Below are 15,825 nucleotides of genomic sequence, written 5' to 3' on the forward strand. Positions count from 1 at the left end.
CAAAGTACCCATTTCATAGATTGGCTTTTTCCTGGGCGTCAGTTGTCAGTTGTCCCATCTGGTTCAGCAGGGGTCCAACGTTGCCCTTGCTTTTCCTCCAGCTCCCCACATATCCTCCATCCTTTGTACGCCTTTCTTTTTAGCCTCAGGATGTCTGCTAGACCCCTGGAGAGCCAGGGGGGTTGCTGTGTCCTCCTGCTGCCTTTCCTCCAAGATGGAATAGAATTAGCTTGTGCATTGAGGATCGCTCCCCTGAGGAGCGACCACTCTTCCTGGACTCCTCTCCCCCTGGGGTCATGGTCCCTTAGGGCCTCACTGACAAGCCTCCTGAGCTTGTCAAAGTCGGCTTTCCTGAAGTCAAGGACTTCCGTGTTGCTGACTGACTTTATGGTGGGTGAAGGTGATCAGTTCGTGGTCGCTGTCATCCAGCTTCCCATCAATCACTAGGTCACTGATTAGGTCATCCCCAGTTGCCAGTACCAGGTCGAGCTGCGCTTTACCTCTCGTTGGCCCGTAGACTCCTTGAGTAAGGTAGAGATCATCCCCACACAACAGGAAACTTTGCGGTCGCTCGGATTTTGCTGAGTGGTCCTCCCGCGAGATGTCCGGGTAATTGAAGTCACCCATGACAACCATGGTCCTGGAGCATGCGGCTTCAGCCAGTTCCCAGGCAAACTCCTGGTCAAGCTCTTGACTTTGGGTGGGAGGTCTGTAGTAGACTCCCACCATTGTGTCCCCTGTGCCATGTTCCCCACAGATTTTAACCCAGAGGGTCTCCAGTCATCCACCCTGGTCACCAACATCAGCTTGCAGGGACACATAGCTTTCCTTAACATAGACAGGTACACCCCCGCCCCTTTTATCTACTTGATCTTTCCTGTGCAAGGTATAGCCATCTATACCCGTGGTCCAGTCATGGGTGTAGTCCCACCAGGTCTCCATTATCCCTATGACATCATAATTATTTGCGTTAAGCAGGAGGACAAGCTCCTCCTGCTTATTCCCCAAGCACCTGGCATTTGTGTACAGGCAGGCAAGTGTCCCCTTGGGGGCTCTTGCCCTGCCCACAGATTGTGCCAGGGCTGGGCTCCCTTAAGTGCCTTGGCCTGCTGGCTTTGCAACGGTTGCTCAGCAGGCCAGCAGTGGCGGTAGTCTCCCCATCCCCTGGCAGGCTTAGTTTAAAGCCCAGTGGAGCAGGTCAGCCAGTTTGACTGAGAAGAGCCTCCTCCCCACAGGAGAGAGGTTGAGGCCACCTCTTCCCAGCAGCTCACCGCCTCTCTTGCCAAACAGCAGACTGTGGTCATGGAAGGCAAAGCCTTCCTGATGACACCAGCACCGCAGTATTTGGTTCACTACCTGGATCCTCCTCTCCCTCCTCAGCCCATACCCCGAGACTGGGAGGATCAGACATCTGTTATATCACAGCCTTATGTACACAGCTGTTCTTCCAACAACATTAGTCTGCAAATATAAAATCCCCTAGAAAATTGAGTGTTGGGCTCCTTATTAAAATTTTCAGAAGTTAGGGGGTACTCACTACTTAAAAGGTTGAGAAACACTCATCTACTGGATTTTTAACACAGCAGTGTTATTCATTCTGTCTTTACAGCATCAAGGATTTTGGTGCAAGTGCTTCTCTGCCTGCAGACCTGGATGATCTCAGGCAAGTCATGCCCTCCCCCCACGTCTTCAGTTTCCCTTCTACATCACATAGTTAATGGCCTCTGTTTTATCAAAATGCTTTGAGATCAATAGATACAAGGCACTCTACAGTCATAAGAAAGAACTGTTTAGAAGGGGGTCAAGGGAGAGGTCTAAAGAAATGCCATGAAAAGAACTGGCACTTTGATGGGTGCCCTGAGTCCATCAAGGAGTGCCTTATGTCTAAAAAGGCTGAGGACTGATGAAACCATTGCTAATTGTACTGGTTTTTCAGAGCACCTATAGCTGTCGCTGCTAAGTTGATATCCAGGAAAATCTTTGGCAATAAAACCTCTCACAGCAGGTGAAAACTTCTTATTGAATATCTTCCCTCCTGTTTTTTAACCCCTTGGTATCCTTTTTCCCTGATCCCTGGCAGAAAAGTTCAAGAATGAGCAGCACCAGGAATAGATTTACCAAGAGCAAACCCCCAGCATAATGCTCCCACCTCTAGAAATCTTACACACCCACAGAAAGGTATAAATAACTATAAATTTATTAGTAAAGCAAAACCATTTGACACTCACACAGAAGACAGGTTAATACAATGTACATATATACACACACATATCGAATATAGTCTTATAAACACATGGAGAGCAGTGTTAAAGGCACTGCAAGCCACACAGAGACCTCATTGCTCATGGGTGCAACTTCACACAACCCTGCTAGGTCACAGGACTGGAGTTACAAGCATAGGTGTTGAGGAACTATCAATAACCTCACCCCATCAGGGCCCCAAAGATGCCTCTGCTATTGACCAGCTCCCTGGCAATGAAGAACTGCCCCTGAAAAGCAATCAGATCCACTGATCCTATAAAAGTTTAGAGACAAGCACATGGAGTCATGGGTTAGAATTCCACCTTGAGGTTCCAGCAGGAGGATTCGCTCTCACAGGTCTAGGGATATTGTGAAGCTCAGTTCCCTGATGTTCATAGGATGCTATCAAGGAACAAAGAGTATTACAAACCTCAAGAGATGCTTGAGTGGTCAGAACCTCACAATGGAGTTGTAGCCCCAAAATTCAGACTTGCCTGTCATTATTGCATCTCTACATTATGAATGTGTAAAAAGGAACTTAAATCTTCCTATAAGCTAACTCATTGTGTCACAGCTTCGTAAAAGAGAAACACTCTGGAGAATAAGACTGATTTTTTGCTTCATTTGTTAAACAATTTGTTACTAATTGCAGCTCTGGGTTGATGGTACAGCCTGAAGGAAATAAAGAGTGCTCTTCTCCTCCAAAACACCAAGCGAGCCAGGTGTGTTAAGAGGACAGCCAAGAGACTGTAAAAACCTATTGTTATAAGATGGTTTCTCCCCTCATCTCTCCCGCAGATTTGCCTTTCATTGTCCATCTTCACCCACACCAACCCTGCCAGCAGCCACACAGCAGCCACACAAGCAGTGAAAAAATACTTTCCTGCTCAGATCTAAGAGAGACACCCTCCCTCACCATCAGGCCTCTACACAGTCACTAGACATGGGACTGAGATTGTATAACTGTCACCAGGGAGGCTTCACATCTTGGTGAGACCAGAAGACTCATCTAGCTTATCAGCACAGCACACAGTCCACTAGTCTCCCCCCAGCTTCCAAATTTTCTCTTCCCAAACAAGACTGGGCAAAACATCTCTTCAAACTTTCTCCTATACTTTACCACCAGCACACACCAAGGCTGAACTGATGTGCCTACCTGTACTATCGCTGAGGACTCCAATTGCCAAGGAACATGGCAACCGGAGCCCAAGCCTCTCCTAGCTTTGGAAGAGCCACTTGGTTCAGTGGGGCTTTGTAGGTATGGACTGAAAGCAGGGGGGTGCCCATATCTTATCAGAATTCAACAGAAGCTGGGGGACTAACTCCTAGCTTAGCAGTCTGTGACCTTTAGATAATTTATTTTTGAAGACCCTTAATAGAAAAATAATACATGATTTATAAATAAAGAAGCCAACGTGCGGTGCAAAGAACTCTGGATGCTTATAATCAGCACACAAGAGGGAGAAAATAATGGATTAGAAAGCACACATGAGCTGTGAAGAGCTGGATACAGAATCTGCATGTCCCTAACTGCTGAGGTATGATAGAAACATCTCTATCCTCCCATCTTCTCTGGGTGGTTCAAAGTTCCATCCTTTTATTCCTGTTCTTCTGGTCTCTTAGCATGAAGCCCATGATGATCAGCCACATTTAACATGTTGCCACCATTTATCAGATAACATCTCAAGTGCTCAGCTATTGTCCCTGGGTTCTCATGCAAAACATCCTGTACTTGAGTCTGCCAAACTTATTTTGCTAGACAATATTTTGTGAGGGCTCTGATAAACCTTGATGTAACTTGTGCAACACAGTTGGGTAAGATGATTTAGGAGTATCTGAAGGCAGAGAAAAGAGGTGTAGAGATACTTGGGAGTCTCTCTCAACAAACTGAAGATGGGAGAGAAAGGAAAGCAACACACAAACACAGTTTAACACTTTTTACTCCATAGAGGCTTTGGCAACATTTGCTCTTTGGTTTGAAAGTAAAAACACCAACTGAAAAACAGTTAATAGTGGAAGATCCCTTTTGCCCCATAGGATGGTGTCTGTCAATCACTTATACAAGGCAACCACTGAACCAACACCAAAAACCCACCCCAGTCCCCACACTGCCAGTCAATGTAGGTGGGTGCCTCGCAGAATTCTCTTCCACACTATTTCTACCACTTTTTCCAATAAAGAAAACAAACGATCTCTGGAAGGCACAGCAATGGAGACCAACCATCTTCTCCCTGCTCAGAACATATTTAATGGAACAGCTTGGACTTAAAACAGTTATTTTTACCTTACAAAAATAAATCAGGATTATAGTATCACTCTATAATCCACTTCGCCCCCCCCAATCCTCCCTCCTCCCCCTTGCCCCAGGGACAGCATTTTAAACACTGTCAATGAAACGTGCACACATACCCACTCACTCATACCTGCTCCTGGAGGAGATGCCATCATCTAAGCTACCCATTTTCTTTCCCCCTTTAAATAGAACAGAATTGCCCTCTGGCCAAGCAAAACACATCAACTACAGCCCTAAGGCCACTCATGTCCAATTCAACTGATTTGCGTGACGATTGATAAAGCTTAAGGCCAACTTCTGCAAACCTAGGTGCTTACAGTTCTAATTCCTTTTCTAAGTAACTGAATCAGTGGCCTTTTTGTTTTCTGTGGCCACACAAAAAATAATGGAACATGTTTAGCATTCCTGTGGTTGGGCTGGCCATTTCTGAGGTACCTAATCCTTACTTCTGAAATCTTACCTTGAGCACCAGAGGCTTTAAATTTTGGGTTCAAATTCTTACTACCTCCCAGAAATTTCCATAGCCCTACAATACATTCCCCTTCATCAGGATGCAGCTGCACTAGGTGGAAGACTTCGATAACAGCCCACAGTGCACACAGGCTTGATGCATGCATCCCTCCAGCTGGGAATGTTGCAGTAATACTCTACATTTCCACACATTGAACATGGATTCAAGAAACCTTGAGCTTGATTTTGTAACATGATTTTAATGGTGTTCTGGCAGCATGAAATGGACTTATGCAGGTGAGAACTGCTACCAGAAATTAACCCTTGCCCAGGTAACACAGAACTAACCTAAGGGCTCTTATAGCACATTTGTTCCCTGAGTAGGGGACTGAGCAGGAGGAAGAGGGCTGGAATGCATCGCCATTATCCACCTCAAGGACCACAAGCCTATCTGCCACATTAAGAATCTTGGGCACAAGCCCACACAGAAACTGTTAGCCCCTCTAGAAACAGAGCGGGCTAGGAAGTGTGCACCAACAGAGCTCTTAGGACAAGTAATGCAAAAACAGTGACAGGAGTGAGGGTCAGAGGTTAATAACAAGTGCTCCAAGGGGGGACACCAAGCACAGCATACTGGCCAGAGCTCACTGGCCCTCACTCAAGGACCACAGGAAGCAAAATTAGTTAGAGCAGGAGACTGCCCTACCATAACCCAGCAGGCCCCATTCTGTATTTCTATCCCAAGCACAGGAATGTGCTAATAGAAGCAGCAGGCACCCTTTGAATGGTCTCATCCCCACAACACACCACATCAGCGCAGGCCAAGATGCATTGTATTGAGTTGCACAGGTTTCTGGAGAAAATAGACGGCTGTTTTAAAATTTCATAGATTCATAGATGCTAGGGTCAGAAGGGACCTCAACAGATCAATGCGTCTGACCCCCTGCCTAGGCAGGAAAGAGTGCTGGGGTCAGATGGTCCCAGCCAGATACCTATCCTGCCTTCTCTTAAAGACCTTCAAGGTAAGGGAGAGCACCACCTCCCTTGGAAGCCCATTCCAAATTTTGGCTACCCTTACCGCAAAGATGCTTTTCCTGATGTCTAGCTGAAATCTGCTCTCTGTCAGTTTGTGACCATTGTTCCTTGTTACCCCAAGAGGTGCCCTGGTGAACAGAGCATCTCTGATCCTTTGCTGTTCCCCTAATGAATTTGTAGGCAGCCACATCACCTCTCAGCCTTCTCTCGTGGAGGCTGAAGAGGTCCAGGTCCCTCAGTCTCTCCTCATAGGGCTTGTCCTGTAAGCCCCTAACCATATGAGTGGCCCTCCTCTAGACCCTCTCAAGTCTATCAACATCCTTCTTGAAGTACAGCACCCAAAACTGGACACAGTACTCTGACTGCAGTCTGACCAATGCCACAGAGGGCAAGGAGTATCACCTCCTTGATTCTATTCGTCATGCGTCTGCTGATGCATGATAAAGTGCGGTTAACTTTGCTGATGATTTCGTCACACTGACGACTCATGTCCATCTTGGAGTCCACTACAACTCCGAAATCCCTTTCCGTTTCTGGGCTGCTGAGAGGGTCACTTCCCAGCCAGTAGGGTGCTGAATATTTTTGCACTCTGCGCTTGTCCTTGTTGAACTGCATCCTATTGTGTACTGCCCTCTTTTCTAACCTGTCCAGGTCTGCCTGCAATCGTTCCCTACCCTCTGGAGCGTACACTTCACCCCACAATTTAGTATTGTCCACAAACTTGCACAAAGTACACTTCATGCCCACATCCAAGTCACTGATGAAGCAAATGAAGAGTACAGGTCCAAGGACCAAACCATGCAGGACTCCACTACCCACATCCTTCAAAGTCAATACCAACCCATCTACTACCACTCTCTGGGTGCGACCACTAAGCCAATTTGCCACCCACTGGACTGTGTAAACATCTGTGTCTCAGCCTCTTAATTTATTCATGAGAATGGGATGAGATACTATATCGAAGGCCTTGCTAAAATCCAAGAAAATGACATCCACCCCTACTCCTATGTCTAAGCATTTTGTGACCCTGTCATAAAACAAAACCAGATTGGTCAGGCATGATCTACCTGCTATGGATCCATGCTGGTTTCCCTGATTTCAACAAGGCTGTTTGAAAATTTCACTTGGCAGGGCCCTCACACCTACTCAAACCTTCCTCCACTTAGCAAGTAACATCCTGTACCTGCCACAGATAGAATGAGCTATCACGTCACTAGCATCAGGGGCAGGCCTCTGGCAAGTGCTACCAGCAGTGACTTTCCAAATGAAAGCGCCCTCAGGCAGGACACAGCAAAATCTTCCACCTGAATGATGGAATACCAACCCTCACCCTCAGTTCTCAGTGGAGTACCAAGCCTCAACTCCCCATGCCTGTCTCTATATACGAGACCAACTTATACACAGGACAGACAGAATTACTGCTCCCTCCTGTCACCAAAAGCACCTGCTAAGGGCTGGAGCAGGTGGTCAGGATACCCACGATACACTGTACTGCTCAGCCAGCACTGCCAGTCTAGAGAAGTCCAGCACATGACTCACTGTTTGGCTCCAAGTCAGAAGCATACAGCCAAACACAACCAGAATGGGCACTATTGCCAGGAGGAAACAAAATTAAGTGTAGCTTGGTTTCCTATTTCTAAAACTGGCCTAAAGCTTGGAAGAGGTACTGAGTTGAAAAGACTGAGAATGCGACAGAGTTTCCTCCACCCCTGCAGCAATAGGTCAGAAATCAAACTGGGACAAAAAGGAGGATTATTTCTTAATAACAACAGTATTGCTCAGCGATTGCCCCCTCCCCCTTCTGGCACCTCACAGCAAAAGTACTGAGATTGCAGGAACCGCACAGCCACTCCCTACTATATATTCATATCCGCACCTCTCTTATCTCAAGGGACTGGTATTTACCACCCATAATAAAATCTATTGTCTGCCATTTAGCTATAGTACAGCCTCATTAATCCAGATTTTGGTCTCTCCCCAGCAGTTCAAACAGCAGCTGGCAGAGCAACTGTGAGTGAGGTCTATTACTGCAACTCTAGTGGCAAACACTAATGCAAAACATTGACTTGTATATTTAAACTGTCAGTAACTGCTGCTGTCAAAATAACTCCAATGTGAACACTGGGACACATTCTTGATTTGTTTTGTTTTAATTTTAAATTAATGCATTCACTTCTGAGTCCATTCAGAAGTGTGGGTCATTCCCAAAGGACCTCCCAAGGCATCTGTGCAAATTAGTGTAAAACACAGGTTTCTGCATCTGGAACAATAAAACTCGCCTCCACGGCCAGGTCTCTTATATTTGAATGGACACTAAAATTTGGTTTCTTAGTATATTCCTCCTGAATCTAAGCTTCCATTTGCGATGCCTCAAGCACCACCACCCACCACCCCCAGCCCATTCACAAAGACAGACCTGAACAAGATGAACTTGCCTGGATCTTGTTTCATATTTTACTCCTACAGTTAAACATACACTGAACTCACTATATATTAAACATCAAAAACAGCTACCTAGAACTGAATATCTCTTTTAAAATCCAAGTTATCACATCTCTTTTTTTAAAGATCCAAAATGACATCAAATTAAACTATACAGGATTCTTTTTTCTTTTTAATGAATATTAACAAACTGCTTTAAAAAAGCAAAATGGAAAAAAATAACAATGCAGACAGAAAACTTGATAGGAGGAGGTTCTATATATCTGAGGCAGCATGAAATATGATGAGCATCAGTCACTCCTCCCTGGGCATCAGAGGACACGGTTTATTTTGGAGTTCTTAAAGCTGCGAACGAGGAAAAGAGAACTCCGCCCCATTCATTCAAACGGTTCCAGCCCCCTCAAGGAAACAAGCTCTGGTCCTCTTTGCAATGCAGGAAGTGAAACTGTAATAGAGAAGAAAGCCCTCCCTCCTCCACGTGAATCATTTGAATCTCTCGAGACTAAACAGGCACAACCCAGCCTTCTGCAAGGAAACGGAGGCATCTTGTTCCACTGTAACGCTTATCATACGGACCCCCTCTCCAATGCAGACCATTTAATGGCCACTGCTCTCAATAATTACAACAGACTACAGCACTCCCGGTTCAAACAAACACTGGTCCACCAAGCCAAGCAAAGTGGGAGGAAGGAAACAATTATGGGTAATCCAATAGGCATGCCTCTTGCCTGGAAAAAGTGTCCAGATGTCAGTTGATGAACCTTGGTCATGAGAAGCCAACAATACTGTGCAGCTGGCAGCTTTTGGGCAGCTTCATCAATCAGGATAATATGATAGGGAATTTGTATTAGGATCTAGGCATTTATCCTAGTTGCAATAAAATGATCTATATCCTTCTCTAGAGAATTTGCAAGGGGCAAGGAAGAGGAAGATCAGTCCACAGGGAATCCCGCTAGGAAAAGTATTCATTCCCTTATCTTCTGCCAACCTGCCTCTTCCCAAAGAGACAATTATGTAAATATGGATTAGCCTCCACAAACAGAACTAGAAAAATCATAACCCTAAAGGTCACGATGTGATTCCCTGGACGTGGAGTTTGGGTTATAATTTCAGAACTCCTGATCGGATACGCTTAAGCTCATTTCCAAATAAACATCTCTTCTGTAGAAATCCTGGAGACTGCACTTTAGCAGTAGCATCTTCCCCACTCCTTGGTGTTTTACTGCTACTTATTATCCCCTGGTTTACGCATCAATGCAAGTGCAAGGGCTACTATTTTACATCCAATCCAAGTGCATTGCTAAGTGCTATAAAAGGATCTGTGGGCTGGTAGCAGTTTCAAGACCCTACAATGGCACTGTCCCTCAAGACAGCTGTAAGTCTTAGGAAAATCCAAGGTGTCTCTAGATGAGCAGCTTGGAAGCTTGAGGGTTCTCAGACTATTCCAGTCAGGAACACAGGTGGCCTGAGGGGTTAGCCTTAGGGGTTGCAGTTTCTTTACGTAATGTGCAACATTCATGCCCCACCTCAATTCCAGAGTTATGGGGGAGAGGTGGGGAACAATAAGAGGAACAGAGCCTTTGTTCAAAGCTACTGCATGACTTCAGTCAGCTAAGACTGCAAAGGCAACAAAGTGCCTTCGGAGCACAGCAGTCCCATGGCTTCTCCTCCCTGCATGCTACTAGGACATACAGTGGGGGGAGTGCCCAGGGGCATTTAATCAGACAGCATGGTTTTAAAACGGTCTTTATAAGCTACCTTGTTAAGATGGGACTAGTAAGCGGGAAGGCCCCTGTGCCCCCAAGGAGAAGTAGTGCTGGGGCCTGGCTCAAGAGACCTGGGCCTCTCTCAAGAAAAAGTTGAGTTAGCCAGCTCTCTCAGGAGACCTCGGTACTGGGGGACATGCGAGAAGACATGTTTACAGGCAGTGGCTGAGAAAGGACCTGTGAGCTCAAACACTGAACTGCAGCTGCAAGGAAAACTATAAACCAGGAGAAAACAAACAGGAACAGGATTCATTTCCATCCTTTGCCTCCCTTTTCCTCCATACCCTCTCTTGGGCTTTGCACGTCACTAAGACACCAAATGCACGTGGAAATGTACAGAGGCCAGGGTGATGTCTAACTGGACTGGCAGATCTTCCCCCACTGCCCTCCCAAGGTTCAGGCATCCGTCTTTTACAAGAAAAGAAAAGGAGCTGTTGAAGAGGTTCACATGCAAGCAGAAACCTATGGGGACAGCTCAGGGCAAGCACGCGGCCACCTGATATGCCCCCTCGGTAGTGTGCTGGACACTGTGCTCCTGCAGCAGGCCCAAGTCCAGGAACCTCTCACCACACCACATGCACTTGTACTGCTGCTCCCGGGCATGCACACTGTGGTGCTTGTTGAGGTGCTCACGCTGCTTGAAGGCCTTCTCGCATGACGGGCACTTGTATGGCTTCTCGCCCGTGTGCACCCGGCGGTGGCGCTGCAGGTCCGATGCATATTTGAATCGTTTCTCGCAGTCTGGGCACTTGAGGGGCTTCTCACGCACCGGGTCACAGCGGTGCTGCACAAACTCTGAGGAAGAGAAAAAGCGTCTCTCGCACAGTGTGCACTTGAGCGGCTTCTCGGTGCAGTGCGACAGCTGGTGCTTCTGCAAAGCCGAGGACCTCTTGTAGGACTTGTTGCACACGGTACACTTGAAGGGGCGCTCAGCGTTCTGCACACATTTGTGCCGCAGAAGCTCCGAAGACTGGTTGAAGCCCTTCTGACACACATTGCACTTGAAGAGGTTCTCAATGCCATGCACGTGCTGGTGGTAGACCAGGTGGGAGGGCTGCACAAAGCCCTTCTCGCAGAGGCTGCACTTGAAGGGCTCCTCCACCTTGTGGGTGCGGCGGTGACGCATTAGGGCATACTGTTGTTTGAAGCTCATCTGGCAGAGGTCGCACTTGAAGGGCCTCTCCTCACTGTGGGTGCGCTCATGCTGCCGCAGGTCTGAGGGGCGCTTGAACGACTTTTGGCACTCACCACAGTGGAAGGGGCGCTCCCCACTGGGTGTGCACTGGTGGTGCAGCAGCTCTGATGACTCCTTGAAGTGCAGCTCACAGACATTGCACTTGAAGAGGTGCTCACCCGAGTGGGCATACATATGGCGGACCAGGTGTGAGCGATGCTTGAAGGTCTTTTCACACACTGTGCACTTGTATGGCCGCTCTGAGCTGTGTGTCCGCTTGTGGTGCACCAAGTGTGAAGACTGGCTGAAGCTCTTGTCGCACAGGGTGCACTTGTAGGGCTTCTCGCCCGTGTGGATGCGCTCGTGCCGCGACAGCTCCGAGAGGTGCTTGAAGGTCTTCTGGCAGATGGAACAGCTGTATGGCTTGTCTGATGGGTCCAGGGGCTGGGCATGCTCTGCCTCAGGAGGCTTGTAGGTCTTCTCACAGATGGAGCACTTCATGGCATTGCCATTGTGCACATTATGGTGCTGTGCTAGGGAGGTGAGTAGGGAGAAGCCCATCTTGCACACACCGCACACAAAGGGTTTCTGTTCCACCTGGATGCACTGGTGCTCCAGGAGGTCGGTGGCCTGGTGGAAGATCTTCAGGCACTGCGTGCACTGGAAAGACCGGTCATGCCCAGGCAGGCACTGGTGCTCATGTGGATTGGACAGGTGAGTGAGGTCATGGCCACACACGCCACATTTGTGGGAGGGTTCTCCGGCCTGGATTGGTGGGTGCTGGTGGTGCTGCAAATTGGGGTCTGGCTGGAGCAGGATACCGTAGACTGCACACCCCAAGGCGTTCTCAGCCGTGCTCGGAGGGATTGAATGCTCTGCAAGTGCCGCTGTCCCAGTGTGATGGGGTTGCTGTTGTGCTTGTTGTTGCTGTTGTTGTTGTTGTTGTTGTTGCTGCTGCTGCTGCTGTTGCTGTTGCCAGCTTTCTGACATGCTTGGGAAAAAGAAATGGGATTTCAGCACTGACAGCTTCAGCTTCTCAGTCAAAAGGATTTGATGAAGATAATATAATTCCCAGCAGCTGGCCCTGAATTTGGGGATGGGAAATCCAGCCCAGTCTCAAATCTCAGGAGGAGAAGATGGAAAGCACCCTTTGCAAGATCATTTCAAGTTTCAACAACAACAACAACAACAAAAGAATATATATTAAAGCCAAAAGCAAAAGTGTTTTGAAGATGATGGGAGGCCCTTTTCCGTGCTGGCCTGTTGCGCTCACATTTGTGAAAGGTGATGGAGGCACTCCAAGGAACAGCTCTGCAGGGAAGAAGACAGCTGACATCAGTTCCCAAAGGTAAGCAAGACACCTTCACATTCAATCCTTTTTCCTGTGGCTCAGTTTTACTATTCCGCAAAAAAACCAAAGCAAACGTAGGGGTTCTGAAATAGGAGGAACATGGGCCAAGTTTTATTTGGTACTAGCAGGGGACCAATCCTGTCACAACCCAGTTAGACATTCTCTTCAGAGTCCCTAACTCACACTATACAAGCTGTCCTGCAGTGATGAGCTGCCTTGTTTTCTGGCTCCCTGCACTGCGAGTTGGATATGGTCTTCCAAAAGAGGATGCATGACTGTGTGTCAAGCAGCTGTTTCACTATACAGATAGTCTTGCGATTCTTTCAGTCACATTTAAGGCATAAATTAAGATCATCTAGTGACCTGTCAGCATCCCTTGCTCAATTATCTCAGCAGAGGACAGACTATACAAGTTAATTGGATTAATACAAGCAAGGCTCAGATTTGGTTTCAATAAGTGTTTTTGTTGCAAACGCACTGGCTAGAGACCATGGCAGTAGCTTTCTAGCCACAACACAAACCCCCAACCTTTTTGGATTATTTGATGTAAAGCTCTCTCAAGGGAGTATACAACTATTTGACTAAAAATGCTGCATTCCAAAAATGCTTACAAACATCTGTAGCAGCAACTGCAACAGGAGCTTCCTGAATTCAGACATACTAAGCACACAATATTAGTTTCACTGTCAGGCAGACTGAAGTGCTGGATACATGCTGCTTTATGCTAAAAAAAAATCCCAATTTTATCAGTAATGCTCTCCGATTCAAGTAGGACTGGCTGAGTAGCACAAGCTCACTGGGAGAAAAAGTCCATGGCGATGCTTCAGAATTTACTTCCTGTCCCTATCTTTGTTAGCATGCCTGACAATCCAGGTGCAGAAATGGAATCCAACCCTGAAGACGAGATTCTCAGCTGTAGTTCCACTGGCAACATTCTATTTAGAGACTGGGAGGAACAAGAGAACTCCTATAAAACAAATATTTTTGTTTTATGGGCCCTTCTCAACATTAACCCCATTACAGGCAGAACACAGAATCCACATGTGGGTGGGTCTCTTAGTGGATCTAGCCAGAGCACATCATGTAAGTGGTCAGCTGCAAACAGACATGGTTAAAACTATGGAAGATAAAAAATGGAAACCAAAAACTTAAGCTGTGTTTTTACTCATTAGTCCAATAACAAGTATCACATTTAACAGCAAGAGGTTTTGATCCCTCTAGATGTATTATTTTTGTTCTACTACTAAGAGGACTAAATCCATTAGGAGACAAGGGAAGAACCAGCAAGGCCCAAGAGCAGGAAAAACCCTAGTGAATTCCCAGTACTATGCTGCAGCTGTTGAGAAGAATGGTACTGGTATTCCTACCAGGCCATTATTCCAAGTCCCTGTTCAATATCTACATCCTTCCTATCAGTTATTAAGTTATAGGTGCCTGTGAGTTGAGCAAAAATAGCTGGCTTAGTCTTCCACTCATGAAGAAAGACTGTAACAAGTGGCATTAAAAAGAGCCAGCCCCCAACTCTATATGGTACACCACAGACCTCACCACAGGACATGGGCGGACCAAACAATCATTCCAATGAAAAAAATGGAGATGGATGAGACCAATTGCACACACATTAATCTACTCTGTTTTGTCTGTCTGCTCTATCCTGCGGTAAATGGAAGTTAAACCAGGGCAGCATACCCCTGAATGAAACTAATCACTTAAATGACCATGGTTTAGCATTCACCTATCATGGGACAGAGGAGACAGATGAAGTTATAGCAGATCATCCTGATACACATTAAAGAGTGAGGAGTGGTCTTAAATGCATAATGGTGTCATCTCTCCATATGCCCAAAAGTATTTTGGTACTCATCATGATGCCTTACTACCAGTAGGATATTTCACTAATTTGCCCTTATAAAATGGTATGGATGATGTTCAGAAATGACATAAAAAAAAATCTCACAGGTAATGAAACCAGAGAAATTACCCTCCCCAACCCCACATAGTCCATCCTACCCCAGCTTTAAAATTAAGAGGCAAGAACATTTATATGAATCAAATACCAGTAGCTACAGTATCTGAAATAAAAGTTTAAAGGACCCAACATCCTTTCAGGACCCAAACCAACCACCAACTCCCCTTCAGCAAGGTTATTTTATACATAGCTGTTATGGTGCTCAGCAAGTGGCCATTTCGTATTAGCAGATGTAGGATTCTGGATGTTCAGACAGTGATCTGACACAGCAGGAGTATCGCACAGAATTTACAAATACAGCAAGCAGCTAGGAAATACCAACCTGGGTTAACTGAGGACTGTATACAAGCAAGCAAGGTAAAGCCAATTCCCAGTCAATATCGCTCCTTGGTGAGATTCACAGGAGGGAATTCAAAGAACTTAAGAATGAAAGCAATACTCCCAGACTGGAGCACTGCAGCAGAAAGGCCTGAAGCACAGGGAGGTCCGCTCACCCTGTGCCTCTCCTCCCACCCTGGGGCAGTGAGTCTACCTGCCTTCTAATAGCCTCCCGCTTCAGGCCCAGCTTCGCTTCCTGCTTAGCCTCCTGCAGAAGTCACATCATCGCAGCGACGGTCCTGAAGGAGAAGACGACTTCATGGCACCGGCTGGCAAAATAAAAGGTGGTGATGGGACGGGGAGAAGGGCTCAGGGTCCACACAAAGTCATTTCACAGCAGTCAAGAGGAAATGGCAGAAGGGCCTGTGCTTTGACTCTCCTCCCTGCTCTAGCTTGCTCCAGCCCAGGGCTCCCGCGCTCCGACGTCCGGCCGGCCGGCCGCAGCACAACCTTGAGCTCAAACCTGTTCAACAAGAGCAGTCGTGAGGCGCAGCACCCAGGACGGTGCCGCGGGCCCGCGCCGCCCCTGCCGCATCCCCAGGAGCCCCGAGTCGGGGCGGGAGCTTCTCCCCTGCCCGGGAGGAGCGAGGGCCGGGCCGGCTGGAGCAGCAGGACCTCCCGGGCCCGGCGGACGGGAGCGCAGGCAGGGGGGCCGCGCCGCGCCGGAAGCCGGAGCGAGCCCGGGGCACAAAGTTGAGGACAAAACAAACGCAGGGGGCGGCGCCG

At 47.4% G+C, this 15,825-nt stretch overlaps 1 protein-coding gene across 2 annotated transcripts; it reads right to left on the bottom strand.

Annotated features, from left to right (window-relative positions):
* Positions 1-8,146: 8,146 nt before the first annotated feature.
* On the bottom strand, positions 8,147-15,545 carry ZNF319 (zinc finger protein 319). Of its 2 annotated transcripts, none has more exons than XM_019505906.1 (2): positions 15,216-15,545; positions 8,147-12,712 (listed from the first exon to the last, which is right to left on the bottom strand). In XM_019505906.1, the coding sequence occupies exon 2, from the start codon at positions 12,389-12,391 to the stop codon at positions 10,703-10,705; it is 1,689 nt and encodes a 562-aa protein (XP_019361451.1). In that variant the 5' UTR covers positions 12,392-12,712; positions 15,216-15,545; the 3' UTR covers positions 8,147-10,702. The 2 variants fall into 2 exon arrangements, with proteins under 2 accessions (XP_019361451.1, XP_019361450.1); XM_019505905.1 differs by having other exon boundaries at positions 15,044-15,545.
* Between the last annotated feature and the right edge of the window lie 280 nt (positions 15,546-15,825).

The sequence above is a fragment of the Gavialis gangeticus genome, unplaced genomic scaffold (genome assembly GCF_001723915.1).
Source record: "Gavialis gangeticus isolate Ggan-Ray unplaced genomic scaffold, GavGan_comp1, whole genome shotgun sequence".
NCBI classification, from domain to species: domain Eukaryota; kingdom Metazoa; phylum Chordata; order Crocodylia; family Gavialidae; genus Gavialis; species Gavialis gangeticus.